We start from the raw sequence: 14,714 nt of genomic DNA, 5'->3' as shown, positions 1-14,714 counted from the left end.
TGAAGTATATATAGTTGATTGACAGTGTTTTGTTAATTTCTAGCATACAGCATGATCTTTTAAATTTTTCCTCCCTTTTCGTAAAGGACAGAGCAGAGAAGTATCTGATCCCTTTATGTATGTATGTATCCATGTATATATGCATTTGTGTACTTATGTGTTTATTTGATTATTCTTGTGCCACCTAATCACTTTTTGGCTTTTCTTGGAGCTTTCATGCGTAACCCTCTTTAGCTGGAAGCTAATAACGTCCAGCAAGTCATTTCCAGCAACATTAAAAAAAAAAATCCAGTAAGAATGCAAGAGTCTGATGCTACTTGCAGCAAGTAACTATTTCTCTGTTAATTATGCTGTTCTAATCTTTTTTTTAAAATTTTTTTTAATTTAATTTTATTTTTAAAACTTTACATAATTGTATTAGTTTTGCCAAATATCAAAATGAATCCACCACAGGTATACATGTGTTCCCCATCCTGAACCCTCCTCCCTCCTCCCTCCCCATACCATCCCTCTGGGTTGTCCCAGTGCACTAGCCCCAAGCATCCAGTATCGTGCATTGAACCTGGACTGGCATCTCGTTTCATACATGATATTTTACATGTTTCAATGCCATTCTCCCAAATCTTACCACCCTCTCCCTCTCCCACAGAGTCCATAAGACTGTTCTATACATCAGTGTCTCTTTTGCTGTCTCGTACACAGGGTTATTGTTACCATCTTTCTAAATTCCATATATATGCATTAGTATACTGTATTGGTGTTTTTCCTTCTGGCTTACTTCACTCTGTATAATAGGCTCCAGTTTCATCCACCTCATTAGAACTGATTCAAATGTATTCTTTTTAATGGCTGAGTAATACTCCATTGTGTATATGTACTATAGCTTTCTTATCTATTCATCCGCCGATGGACATCTAGGTTGCTTCCATGTCCTGGCTATTATAAACAGTGCTGCGATGAACATTGTTACTGTGCTTTTGGTATTGTATCTAAGGAGACTTTGCCTAACCAAAGGTCACAAAGACTTATCCCCATACTTTCTTCAGAGAGTTATAGTTTTAGCTCTTATGCATAGGTCTATGATCCATTTGGGTTAGTTTTTGTGTATGATGTGACTTCATTTTTTTTTTTTTTTTTTGCACACTGATCAGGACTTTATTTAAAAATTAGCAAACAATACTGTAGAAACATTGATATGTAAATTTCTAAAACGCTGCATCTTAAATTTAGTTGGCAAAGACCACATTTAGCTATAAGCATGTTTAGTCTTCCATGTAGAAACAAGATACTAAACTGTAAAAAAAAAAAAAGCTTCCTATTGTTTGAAAATACCAGTTTAAGTAGAGGACTGTAAAAATGCATAGATTTTTAATGAAAGAATTGACTGTACAAGAGTACTCCCCTTTCACAGTATTCCTTTTTACTTCATATGTGAGTTATTGGTTATGCTGTAGGATTTAACTGTCACAGCACTAAAAGGCAACTATTTAGGGAAGAGGCAGAAAAAGGAAAAAGGAATGTATGTAAGGCAATAGTTCCTTTAGGTACAATAAGCATAATAGTGTTTTAGGAAGACAAGATAAAAATTACTCAAGGCTAGCTTGGTTCTCACTGAATAAAAACAATGGGCTAAATACTGAGCTCCTCTGTGAATCTAATAATCAATGCCTTGGTCACCATACTGGTAATCTCTGGGGTAGTCATCTTGGTACTCGCCATGATATTCATCGGGGTATTCTGCCTGATAATCACTATCACTGATTTCTGACCCATTGGTTCCTGTTCCTTGGCTTCCGTTGTGAATGACAGGTTCTGTGGGAGCAGCACAGTATTTGGGATCATACACTTGCCGCCCAAGCCCATACACACTCATTCCTTTCTGGGAAGCGACTTTGTTGGTACCCATCTGTAGGGAAATCGTCGAGTTGTCCACGGGTTGTAATGTTAGCTTCTGATCGTAGATGTCTCTTCGGGTACCCGGTGCTAACATTCCCGCCTGGCTGGCTCCTTTGTTGGTGCCCATTTGCAGGCTAATTGTGGTCTGATCAAAAGGTTTGTCAGTTTGCATTTTGGGATCATAAAGGTGCCTCCTCGTCCCATAGGCTGTCATACCTGCTTGGCTGGCGCATTTGTTGGTTCCCATCTGCAAACCAATTACACTCTGGCCAGCTTTTAATTTTCCTTCATCAAAACGTCTTGTTTGTTTTTCTGCATACTTAACTCCAATGTCAATGGTTGTATGGAATCCTTTTGTTTTAGCCAGACCTGCTAGGGCCACCAACGTAGTCTGAACCTGGGTCATGTTTCCATTCTCAAAAAGATCATTTGCTTCAAATATGTCATGTGGCTTCATGCCATAAGCCTGAATAGCTTTAATAAAGTTGCCGATATTCTCCAACTGAGGCCAGTTTAATGAGGACTCATTGACCTTCTTCACTGGGCCTGGCTGTAGCTTGTTTATGAGTTCGCAGAGGATAATGCCATCTTTCAAGCCCAGCTGGAAGTTGGCGCCAATGCTCATGCCTGTCACCTCTTCTATCCAATTGCGGAGATCTTCTTCTGCCTGATGATCATACTTGGAAGCAATCTTGTTCTTGACCTCGGCCGAAAGCCCATAGGAAGGGCCCTTGTTGAAGTGGGTCATGATGATTCGCGCGGCGGGAAGAGGTTGAGTTCGGGTCCGGGGGTTTCTTGCACTCGGTTTCCCCGCTCCTGACCCCGAAGAGTGGCCGCACTACAAGATGCTCGGAGCTCGCTCTCCTGGGCGGCGCAGGAGTCGCCGGGAAGCGGCGGCGGGACGCGGGCGGTGCCTCGGCTACTCGGTCGAACGAGGTCCCCCAGACGCTCCCGCTCGGCTCTGGAGTCCCGCACGAACTCAACTTCATTTTTTTGCACATGATGTCTGTTTTTACCAGCCTCGGTTGTTGAAAAGACTGTTACTTGGCACACTTGTCAAAAATCAGTTGACAAAAATCAAAGTATGTAATTATTACTTCTGGACATTTTGTATACCATTGATCTATGTGTTTATCCTATATCAGCCCCATGCTGTCTTGACTTCTGTAGCTTTGTAGTAATTTCCATATGAATTTTAGGATTAGTTTGTCAGTTTCTGCAAAGAAACCAGCTTGGATCTTCATAAGAATTGTGTTGAATTTGTAGTTCAGTTTGGGGAGTATTGCCATCTTAGCAATATTAAGTTTTCTAATCCATGAAAATAGGATGTTTGTTCACTTTTTAAGGTCTTCTCTTATTTCCTGTTCTGTAATTTCTTGCCTCTGTTATGTTCTATAATTTTAAGAATGCAGGTTTTGAACTTTGTTAAATTTATTTCTAGATTTTTTTCTTTTGGATTGTTCATTGCTATTAATAGTGTATAGAAATATAACTTTTTTTCATATATTGTACTTGTATCCTACAACCTTGCTGAATTCATTTATTTGTTCTAACAGTTTCTTATTGAATTCCTTAGGTTATTCTGTATGCAAGATCTTGTTATTTATGAATAGTTTTACCCTATCCAACCTGTATACTTTTCAATTAATTTTTTTTATTCAAAGTCATTACATGGCCTTTACGTGGCCATTACATTACCACCCCCTAATTCTATTAATATAATCATTGTTAACATTTTATTGTGTATCCTCTCAGACATTTTCCTATACGTTTGTATTTTTAAAAAATTGTATTATATATTTATACTACAATTTGCTTGCCTCCCTTTAATGGGAGTTTATAATATCTTCTGTATCCATAAATGACTTCATAGTATTCTATTATACACATACCCTATAATTTCTTTAATCCCCTATTGTTGAACATTTTGTCTATTTCTACTTTTTGCAGCCATAAATGATATTTTGTCAAGTATATATATTACTAACTTGTGTATGTTTTATAGTATAAATAATAAAGAAATATTTTCTCAGTTGTAAAAAAGTCAAGCATGGTGTACAGAGAAAAATGTGTAAATCCCCTTTACAATTCCCTTTTCATCAGTTTACATGTATATATGTAAGTATCTATACTAGTTTTTAGCTCAATTTATTTCATTAGGATAAATTTCCAGAAATAGCTTTGGTAGGTCAAAGAGTAAATATAGTTTTAAGTCTTCTGATCAGAACCACCAAATTACCACCCAGAAAGGCGGTGACAATTTACCCTCCCACCAGCAGTGTAAGGGTCGGACACGTCTGAGCCACTGAACTGAACAGCAGTGTATGAGGCTACCTGTGTGGAGTTAATTTAACTGGAGGTTTCTTTTCTTTTTCTAAAATTTTTATTGAAGTATAGCTGATTTACAATGATGTGTTAGTTTCAGCAAAGTGATTCAGTTACAGATATCTTTTTCAGGTTCTTTTCCCTTATAGATTATTACAAAATATTGAGCATAGCTCCCTGTGCTGTATCGTAGGTCCTTGTTGTTTATCTATTTTATATACACTAGTGTGTATATGTTAATCCCAACCTCCTAGTTTATCCTTCCCCCCTTCTCCTTTGCTAACCATCAGTTTGTTTTCTGTCTGCAGGTCAATTTCTATATTGTATATAAATTCATTTGTATCATTTTATTTTTCTAATTTTCACCTGTAAGTGATCTCATGTGATATTTTTCTGGCTTACTGCACTTAATATGATAATCTCTGGGTTCATCCATGTTGTTGCAAATGGCATTACTTCATTCTTTTTTATGACTGAGTCATATTTTAGTGTGTGTGTGTATGTACCTACCACCTCCTTTTCCCCCCAGTTTTTGTGTATTTATTTAGTTTTGGCTGTGCTGGGTCTTTGTTGCTTGGGCTTTTCTGTAGTCGTGGCAGGCAGGGGCTACTCTCTAGCTGCGGTGCGTGGGATTCTCACTGTGGTGTCTTCTCTTGTCGTGGAGCACAGGCTCTAGTATGTGAGGGCTTCAGTAGTTGTGGCACGTGGGCTCTAGGGCACAGGCTCAGTAGTTGTGGCACATGAGCTTAGTTGCTCCATGGCATGTGGGATCGTCCCAGATCAGGAATTAAACCTGTGTCTCCTGAATTAGCAGGCAGATTCTTTACCACTGAGCCACCAGGGAAGCCCCTGTACCACATCTTCTGTATCTGTTCATCTGTCAATGGACATTTAGGTTACTTCCACTGGAGATTTCTTAATTAGTGTTGTTTTCCTTATTTCAGGTGTACTTGAAGGGGAGGTCTGGAGATAAGATGATCCATGAGAAGAATATTAACCAGCTGAAGAGTGAGGTCCAGTATATCCAGGAGGTGGGCACCCCTTCCCTTTGTGGAAATGACCAAAGTCGTTTCTCTAAACCTCACATTTTTTGGCTCCCTTCTTTCATAGGTTCTGATTTTCTCCCTTCTGCTTCCTTCATATCTCCAAAGTGCCACCATGCCCCCTCATGTGTTAATATCATTTCTGACCCTTCCATTAATCAATAAATACTTATTAAGCACCATACACCTAGCGCTGTCCCCCAGTCATCCTATCTAAAGTGCCAGCCTTGCTTCCTCACTTTTCTTAAGCCTTAACCTGTCTCGTATTTCTTCTTGGCACTTGTGGCCGTAACATATCACATTGGGTTGTGTGTCTCCCCAACTGGAAAGTTAAATACACCAAGACAGGATTTTTTTATTATTTTGTTGCTTCTGTAGGAGAGACTGGACTCCAGCCCCACTTGAGTAGAGTCTCTGCTTTCCCAGCCAGCCCTGAGAACAGTACTTGACTCATCAGAGTATGGGCTGGGAAAGGGCGCAGAGGTGGGTGAGTTGTTGTGCTCTCTTTCCCGAAGCTAAAGCCTCTTGCCCTCTCCTCCCAGGCCAGGAACTGCTTGCAGAAGCTCCGGGAGGATATAAGTAGCAAACTTGACAGAGATCCAGGAGATTCTGTCCATAAACAGGAGATACAGGTAATAAGAAATGGTCCACAGTCGGGTCCAAACTGAGGAGGTGGAGTTGTGCCATTTACCAGTCACCCATTGGTTACCAAATCTAATGCCAGTACTGGGAAAGTTGAGAATACAGGTGATGCTGGCTTCTCTGAGCATTCATACCTTGTTAGGGCTCTCCAGAAGATAGACACTTGTATTCACACATGTCAGCCTATATATAAGCATACCTGTCCCTAAAATATGTACAAAAGAAATTGAATTTATATCAATAAAATTATCATTCAATTAATGGCAAGCCATCTTGTCCCTTCCCCCTATAAATCCAAACTTCTTGTAAGTTGATCTTGCTTAATTTGGCGATGCTTGTGGTATAAATTGGAAGTCTTGGTCCTGGCCTGTTACTGTGTGTGTCTAGAGCTATCTCTACCCTAGCACAGGAAGCTTCTCCAGGTGAGAGTTCATTCTCGCACCCTCGTCTCTGTGCCCACACCCCAGTCCAGGGTCTGGGATGCACAAAGTGAAAACAGCTCAGTCATGTCTGACTCTTTGCAACCCCATGGCCTGTACAGTCCATGGAATTCTCCAGCCCAGAATACTGGAGCGGGTAGCTGTTCCCTTCTCGAGGGGATCTTCCCAACCCAGGGATCGAACCCACGTCTCCCACATTGCAGGCGGATTCTTTGCCAGCTGAGCCACCAGGGATGCACAAGGTCATCAGTAAATGTTTGTTGGACCACACTGATTGGAGAATCCTTCTTGGCATGGATGATCCTGGGATCCTGCTTTTTAGTCCTTCAAAAATTTGAGGATAGAAATATCCCCAGGAGAGCAGAACTGTCTCTTCCATGAGTTCACCCTCATCCTCTCTTAGATTCCGGGCAGTGTCTCCTTCGTCTGCTTTCAGTTTGGGTGGGGTGGTTCTTCTCCAGTAGCCCCTGCCTTCGTTCTCCTAAGGGGAACAAGTGACCTAGAGCCAGCACAGTTACCCTTCACCTTGGGCACGTGCCAGGCTCGTGTGGTGGACACCCCCTAATTCACTTTGCTTTGGCTCCAGGTAAGACTTTCACTGCCTGAGCTCACATCTGGCTGGTGGGAGGTGCTTTGTTTTGTGATTGAAGAGCCTAATGTGCGCAGAGCCCAGAAGTCCAGGGCCCTTGTTTATATAAACCAGCAGTCATATGATGACTAATTAGGCTTTGGGTTGGAAAGAATGGCAGCAAGCTCCGCTTCCCCGTTTGATTTATGTTTTGTCAAACCTTGTCTGGATCCCCGAGGGGCAAGGGAAACTCTGTTTATGGCAGGCAGCTGCTTGTGTTTCCTGGGCTTCGGGGAATGGGCCGGCACATTTTCCAGTCTGCTGAAAGGTTTTAGCCTGGGGTTTCCTTCCTCCTCCTGATGAGGCTCAGGTATTTTCTCTCAAGGCTGTGTGTGTTTCTCCACTCCCTCTTTTCTCCATTTTCCTACAGAGCACTAGACGTCTTTTCTTTTCTTTCCTCCCTTCTTTTTCTTTCCCTCTTCCTCTCCCCCCACTCCTCCTTTTCCCTTTTAATCTTTCTAAGATTTGAACTCTTAGAAAAATAATATTTCAAGATATCACGTAATATGGTTTATATGGAATCTTTAAAAAGTGATACAAATAAACTTATATACAAAATAGAAATAGACCCACAGACATATAGAACAAACTTATGGTTACAAAAGGGGAAAGGAGAGGAGGAATACATTAGAAGTTTGGGATTACACACATACACACTACTCTATATCCCTGGAGCGGAGGACATGGCAACCCACTCCAGTATTCTTGCCTGGAGAATCCTATAGACAGAGGAGCCTGCTGGGCTGCAGTCCATGGGGTCGCAAAGACTTGGCCATAACTGAGTGACTAAACAACAACAGCTATTTTCACTACCAATTTGATTTTTCTTTGAACAGGTGGTGCTAGAAAAGCCCAATGGCCTTAGTGAAGGTCCCCTGACCACGTATAGCAGCCCACCCGAGGTAGGTAACAGGGAAAGTAGTGGCAACTACTGGTTAGCCAAGAGGCAGGAAATACACCTTCCTTATCTTTTTGTTTATTGCTTGCTCTCTCTGTCTCACTAAATATGAAAGTGATGTTTACTGGCTGTAAATACGCAAACAAAGGAGAAACATATGAAGCAGAAATTCTGCTTCCCCAGTTCCACTCCTTGTAAATACCCATGGTTAACAGAAGTGGGTAGGTCCTTTTATTTATTTATTTTTTTGGCTGTACTGCATGGCTTATGGGATCTTCGTTCTCTGACCAGGGATCAAACCTGCGCCCTCCTCAGTGAAAGTGCAGAGTCCTAATTGGACCGTCAGGGAATTCCCATGGGTGGGTCCCTTTAGAGCAGTGCTCACCGTTTGTTATTATGATGGCCTTGGGAGCTTTAAAGGATGCAGTACCTGTGTGCCGTCCCTAGAGACTGTAATTTTTTTTTTTTTTTTTTTTTTTTAGCTTTTCTTCCAAGTAGTTTTTATTTTTATTTTTATTTTTAATTTTTTTTAATTTTATTTTATTTTTAAACTTTACATAATTGTATTAGTTTTGACAAATATCAAAATGAATCCACCACAGGTATACATGTGTTCCCCATCCTGAACCCTCCTCCCTCCTCCCTCCCCATACCATCCCTCTGGGTCGTCCCAGTGCACCAGCCCCAAGCATCCAGTATCGTGGATCGAACCTGGACTGGCAACTCGTTTCTTACATGATATTTTACATGTTTCAATGCCATTCTCCCAAATCTTCCCACCCTCTCCCTCTCCCACAGAGTCCATAAGACTGTTCTATACATCAGTGTCTCTTTTGCTGTCTCGTACACAGGATTATTGTTACCATCTTTCTAAATTCCATATATATGCGTTAGAATACTGTATTTATGTTTTTCCTTCTGGCTTACTTCACTCTGTATAATAGGCTTCAGTTTCATCCACCTCATTAGAACTGATTCAAATGTATTCTTTTTAATGGCTGAGTAATACTCCATTGTGTATATGTACCACAGCTTGCTTATCCATTCATCTGCTGATGGACATCTAGGTTGCTTCCATGTCTTGGCTATTATAAACAGTGCTGCGATGAACATTGGGGTACACGTGTCTCTTTCCCTTCTGGTTTCCTCAGTGTGTATGCCCAGCAGTGGGATTGCTGGATCATAAGGCAGTTCTATTTCCAGTTTTTTAAGGAATCTCCACACTGTTCTCCATAGTGGCTGTACTAGTTTGCATTCCCACCAACAGTGTAAGAGGGTTCCCTTTTCTCCACACCCTCTCCAGCATTTATTATTTGTAGACTTTTGGATCGCAGCCATTCTGACTGGTGTGAAATGGTACCTCATAGTGGTTTTGATTTGCATTTCTCTGATAATGAGTGATGTTGAGCATCTTTTCATGTGTTTGTTAGCCAGAGACTGTAATTTGACGGATCTGAGATGTGGCCTATGCATCAGGACTTAAAAAAATTTTTTTTGACCATGCATGCCACGTAGCATGCAGGATCTTAGTTCCTGACCAGGGATCAAAACTTCACCCCCTCAGTGGAAGCAGGGAATCTTAACCATTGGACCCCCAGGGAAGTTCTACATTAGGACTTTTAAAAGCTCTTCACTTGATTCTAATATTTAGCCTGTTCTATTAGTTCTAATATTTCTAGTTTAAAGTTCTAGAGTGTTTTTCTGTATATAGGCATCCATATTTAAGAGCTATATGTGTTTGTGTGTGTGTGTGTGTATGTGTATACACTAATATATAGACATGCATCATATATATATATATATAAATATATGTATATAATATGCACATGCTTTTTACAAATACGGGATTGTGATAAATAATACATTATTTCTTCTTGTTTTTTAATTTTTTTTAAACTGAAGAGTGTAGCCTACTTTCCATGTTAGTACATGTAAATCTAGGGCTTCCCTAATGACTCAGAGGTAAAGAATCTGCCTGCAATGCAGGAGACACAGGTTTGATCCTTGGGTTGGGAAGATCCCCTGGAGAAGGAAAAGGCACCCCACTCCAGTACTCTTGCCTGGGAAATCCCATGGACAGTGGAGCCTGGCAGGCTACAGTCCGCGGGGTTGCAAAGAGCTGGACACGACTGAGCAAGTAAACAACAACGATACACAAATCTGTCTCATTCTTTTCAATAACAACATAGTATTTTTAATCTCCCCCCAGCTTTATTAAAGTATAATTGACAAACACATGGCTATACTTTTTTAGAAAATGACTTTTGTTGTTATATTTTTTGTGATTATGTAATAATACAAGACATGCATACTGTAGAAAATTAGGGAAATTCAGAAACATAGAAAAAGTTGAAAGAAGAAAAAGATACCAACTGTAATCTACCCAGAGAAAAATCAGTTTGGTGAACTTGCCTTTGTTTTCCCTTCAGTGCAAATATATATTTACGATATTGAGATTAGACCATCTGTAGCAGTTCTTTGTTCTTGTTTCTTGGGCGGTTATTTTTTGTGTTGGGTGTATTTGGCTCTCAAGTGCAGAGCTGACTCAGACCTTCCCTTCAGTTCAGAGCTCGTTATCATCACTGGGCCCACAGAGGCCTCTCACTGCTTCAGCTTTTTTTTTTTTTTGGTCTACCTGACCGAAAGGTGCTCACTCTAACATATTTAATATATAATTTAAATATGCCTATTAAGTATGTTTTTAATTTTCAGAATAGACTTGCGCTCTATTTGTTTTTTCCTTTTTCATCCAACACCATATGTTTTAGGGTTCTGTTTACATTGCTGTGTTAAAATCAGTTTTCTTGTCTTTAGCTCCTACATGTAAAATTGTATAACTCCCTTTTATTCTCTTCATACTGTATCATGAAATTTTTCCATGTCATCAAAGAGTCTTACAAGAATGACATTTGGATGAATCTTTTTTTAATGAATTTTTTTAGCTGCCCCAAGTCTTGATTTTATTTGCTGCATGCAAACTCTTACTTGTGACATGTGAGATCTAGTTCCCTGACCAGGGATTAAACCTGGGCCCCTGCATTGGGAGCACAGAGTCTTAGCCACTGGACCACCAGGGAAGTCACTCATGGCTGGATTGGGAATGTTGTGATTCTAGCCACTCACTTTAGATGTGCAGTTTGGATTTTTTCCTTCCCCTGAGTCACCATATTTGGCAAATATGCTGTTAGCAACAAGTTATAGTAACACCTGGCACTATCTGTTCAGCCTTTCTTCTTCCAAGCTCCAAGATATTATCTGACTTAGTTTTGAGGCAGCCTTGAAGGCAGGGTGTGGTAAGGAGTCTTCTCCATTTCCCAGTTAGAGAAGCAAGGCCCACAGGACTCAGTGATAACACACCGCCTGGGACACTGTCCTCTCTTCCCCGCTGAGCTCTGTGCTCTGGTTTGAAGGTGCTGCTGCCTCCCACTGTGCAAGGCAGGGAGAGACTCTTCTGCCAGACTCGAGGGAGCTGGTAACTGAAGTGTGGCAGAAATGGAGGCGAGCTCCTACACGCCAACTCAGCCCTAACCACCCCCAGTTTGGGTGTGTCTGGGGGAGACAGTAACCTCAATGAGACACCTTTTCCTACACCGCATCTGATTCCCGGATTCACTGGGTCTTTTGCCCTAAGCTGCCCATCTGTCAGTAACCCTTAATCTGCTGATCTCTGTGCTCAGCACAGAGAACCACAAAAGATATGGCTCTTGGGCTGTGCCCCTCTTGACCAGCACGGCACAGCCCTTGCCCTTGGGGACTGAAGTCTAAAGAGGATCATGGTCCCTGCTCTCAGAGGGCTCTAGTCTGGTGGAAAAGTAGGACACACACGTGAAGATGGCATAAACATACCTGGTCATCAGTCCATTGACAAGTATATAAAAGCTACTGTAGTGTGTCCTAAAATAATGAGGTGACTGGAAGCTGCTGCTGCTAAGTCGCTTCAGTCGTGTCTGGCTCTGTGCGACCCCAAAGACGGCAGCCCACCAGGCTTCCCCGTCCCTGGGATTCTCCAGGCAAGAACACTGGAGGGGGTTGCCATTTCCTTCTCCAGTGCAGGAAAGTGAAAAGTGAAAGTGAAGTTGCTCAGTCGTGTCCGACTCCTAGCGACCCCATGGACTGCAGCCTACCAGGCTCCTCCATCCATGGGATTTTCCAGGCAAGAGTACTGGAGTGGGGTGCCATTGCCTTCTCAGGATTGGAAGCTAGTTGAGTTCTTTAGGGTACGAGTGTGTTTTCATATGAATAACTTAGAATGCTTGGGTGCCTAAGACTGACTAACTTTACTCCCTTATGCGATGTAAATTCCTTCATGAGGGTGGTCTGGGCCAGTCGGTCTAACAAGTGTTTATTATGGGGCGACCTTGTCTTACCAAGTCACATAGTGGCTTCACCTTCTCGTCCCTCTCCTGGCTATAGGTGGACACCCATATAAATGAAGATGTTGAGAGCTTGAGGAAGACGGTTCAGGACTTGCTTGTCAAGCTGCAGGAAGCTGAGCGGCAGCACCAGTCAGACTGTTCGGCTTTTAAGGTGAGATTTGGGATTTGAGGAGAAAGTGCCCTGAGGGCAGGGCCACTGGCTGCAGGTGCAGATGAATTTCCTCCTGGCTGGCGTGCCATCAATCAACTGGAAAGGCTGGGTTTGGTGGCCCGGGGCACTTCCTGTCAGCTTTGCCCTTTCTTGGATATTTATAGTTTTTGCTGTCCGAAGCTAGCCCATAGTTTGAAGGTCAGCTTTTGAGTCTCTGCTCTACTGGAGTGGCACTGATTTAGGAGAGCAGGTAATTCAGAAGTCCTTTCTGTCAATCCGTGGTAAGAACTGCTGGGCTGGATGTGCCATGCAGGCAAGGATTGTTGCTGTAAAGTTCACCACTGCGTCCCCAGTGTCTGGGACAATTCTAGGCATCGGGTGGGTGCCTCTTAAGTGTGAATGGGATGCATGGATGGATTGGTGTGGTCTTAAGAAGAAATGTGCCTGTGGAATCAGGAAACTTTAGATCAAGTCTTGGCTTTACTACACAGAGCTCTGTGATTTTTTTTTTTTAATTGAAGTATAATTTATTAACAGTGTTTTAAGTGAAAGCGAAGTCACTCAGTCGTGTCTGACTCTTTGTGACCCCGTGGATAGTAGCCTATGAGGTTCCTCCATCCATGGGATTTTCTAGGCAAGAATACTGGAGTACGTTGTCATTTCCTTCTCCAGCAGATCTTCCCCACCCAGGGATTGAAGTTGGGTCTCCAGCATTGCAAGCAGACGATTTTACTGTCTGAGTCACCAGGGAAGCTCCCCAGTAGTGTTTTAAGTGTACAGCAAAGTGATTCAGTTACACACACACACACACATATATATTCTTTTTCAGCTTCTTTTCTATTATAGGTTATTATAAGATATTGAATGTTCCTGTGCTATATAGTAGGCCCTTGTTTATCTGTTTTATATATAGTTAGTGTGTATCTGTTAATCTCAAATTCATCCTTCTCCCCACCCAGAGCTCTGTAAGCTTGAGTATCTCAATTATTGTTATAAAAGGTTATTATAGAAGATTTTAAAAATACAGAAGTCTATATTTATAAAACCCCTTCCTCAACTATTGAAAGTGTGTGAGGTGTTCCATGCTTTCCAGAAAATTCCTGGGGTAAAAGATGAGGTACGCAAGACGAACGCAGAGAACTTTTCCTAGCGCTCTGGGTGAGAGGAACCATTCCGTATCAGTCATAAATAAGTAATGATAGGATTCTGCCCTGCCCAGGCTTGCCTGGGGCTGACGGAAGGAGAACTCCCAGCCTGAACTCTTTTCTTCCATGGACTAAAGAGAGAGAAGTTTTGAGAGATGTTTTGAGGGTGTGGACCTAAGGTAGTGAGAGTGATTAACTGCCTCAAGAGTAGTTAAAGTCTTATCTGGGTAATTTAACCTCCCTAACCATCAGTTTCAACTTTCGTAAAAAGGGGTCATGAGTCGTGATTATTTAGGAATATAGTATATGATGGAGGTGTCCTTTTAAACCAACAGAGATAGATGAGAATATTCAATAAATGAAAATGGAATTAATTAACTAGTATTAAAAATAAACAACATAGATCTTTAATACGTCACTGTTTACAAAAATAGAATTCAATTGGATTAAAGAGTAAATGCAGAAAAATAAGATTCTGAAGATATTAAAACATATATATAAGGACATATTTTTTTTTTAAAGGGTCATGAAATATACCTCGCAAGTTTGGTGCATTGATTGAGTGAGGTAATATTTGTAAATATATTTATTACTTGAAAGAGTTTTAGAAATAATAAATATTCCACATTTTTCTTAGTCATCAGTTTAACAGGTGGGTTTTCCTATCCTAAATAAATTAGACTTAGGGTCCCCAGTGGCTCAGTGATAAAGAATCCATTTGCCAATCCAAGAGAAGGGGGCTCAGCCCCTGGGTTGGAAAGATCCCCTGGAAATGGAAATGGCAACCCACTCCAGTATTCCTGTCTAGGAAATCCCACGGACAGAGGAGCTGAGGGCTATAGTCCATGGGGTCGCAAAGAGTGAGCACGATTTAGTGACTAAATAACGACGACAACAACAGGGTAATACTAAGATTAATTTGGTCTCAGAACAAAGTAGCTGTGTGGTAAAGGAGTTTATTGAATCTATTTCAGATTCTACAGTTTGGATAATTCAGTCGATAATGAATCAGTTCAGTGACCCTTTCTTACTTTCCTAGAATAGAACAGGAGGAAGGGGAGGCTGAGGCTGTAGCACTGACCAGGCTGTAAATGTTGGAAAGAAATTTCTACATTGAGAAACACTGTGAAGTACCAGTTGGTTTTGGCAGCAAACGGGAGAGCTCTGCTA

The 14,714-nt window shown here is 41.5% G+C and overlaps 1 protein-coding gene, 1 non-coding gene and 1 pseudogene across 7 annotated transcripts in view; 1 reads left to right on the top strand and 2 right to left on the bottom strand.

Moving 5' to 3' along the window:
• TUFT1 (tuftelin 1) overlaps positions 1-14,714 on the top strand; it is a 51,053-nt gene that overhangs the window by 27,168 nt on the left and 9,171 nt on the right. For 2 of the 6 annotated variants that reach the window (XM_005203838.5, NM_174479.2), the window contains 4 exon segments: positions 5,166-5,252; positions 5,807-5,896; positions 7,811-7,876; positions 12,286-12,399. In XM_005203838.5, coding sequence (XP_005203895.1) covers positions 5,166-5,252; positions 5,807-5,896; positions 7,811-7,876; positions 12,286-12,399 — 357 coding nt within the window. 6 annotated transcript variants of the gene reach the window in all.
• Positions 1,121-2,844, bottom strand: LOC787530 (calponin 3, acidic pseudogene; annotated as a pseudogene).
• TRNAG-CCC (transfer RNA glycine (anticodon CCC)) lies at positions 10,878-10,949 on the bottom strand. The gene has a single exon. It is a non-coding gene; the product is annotated as a tRNA-Gly (tRNA).

Source organism: Bos taurus, chromosome 3 (assembly GCF_002263795.3).
Source record: "Bos taurus isolate L1 Dominette 01449 registration number 42190680 breed Hereford chromosome 3, ARS-UCD2.0, whole genome shotgun sequence".
In the NCBI taxonomy this organism is placed as follows: domain Eukaryota; kingdom Metazoa; phylum Chordata; class Mammalia; order Artiodactyla; family Bovidae; genus Bos; species Bos taurus.
The sequence above is the reverse complement of the archived record's forward strand: the minus strand, read 5'-3'. Positions and strand labels throughout refer to the sequence as shown.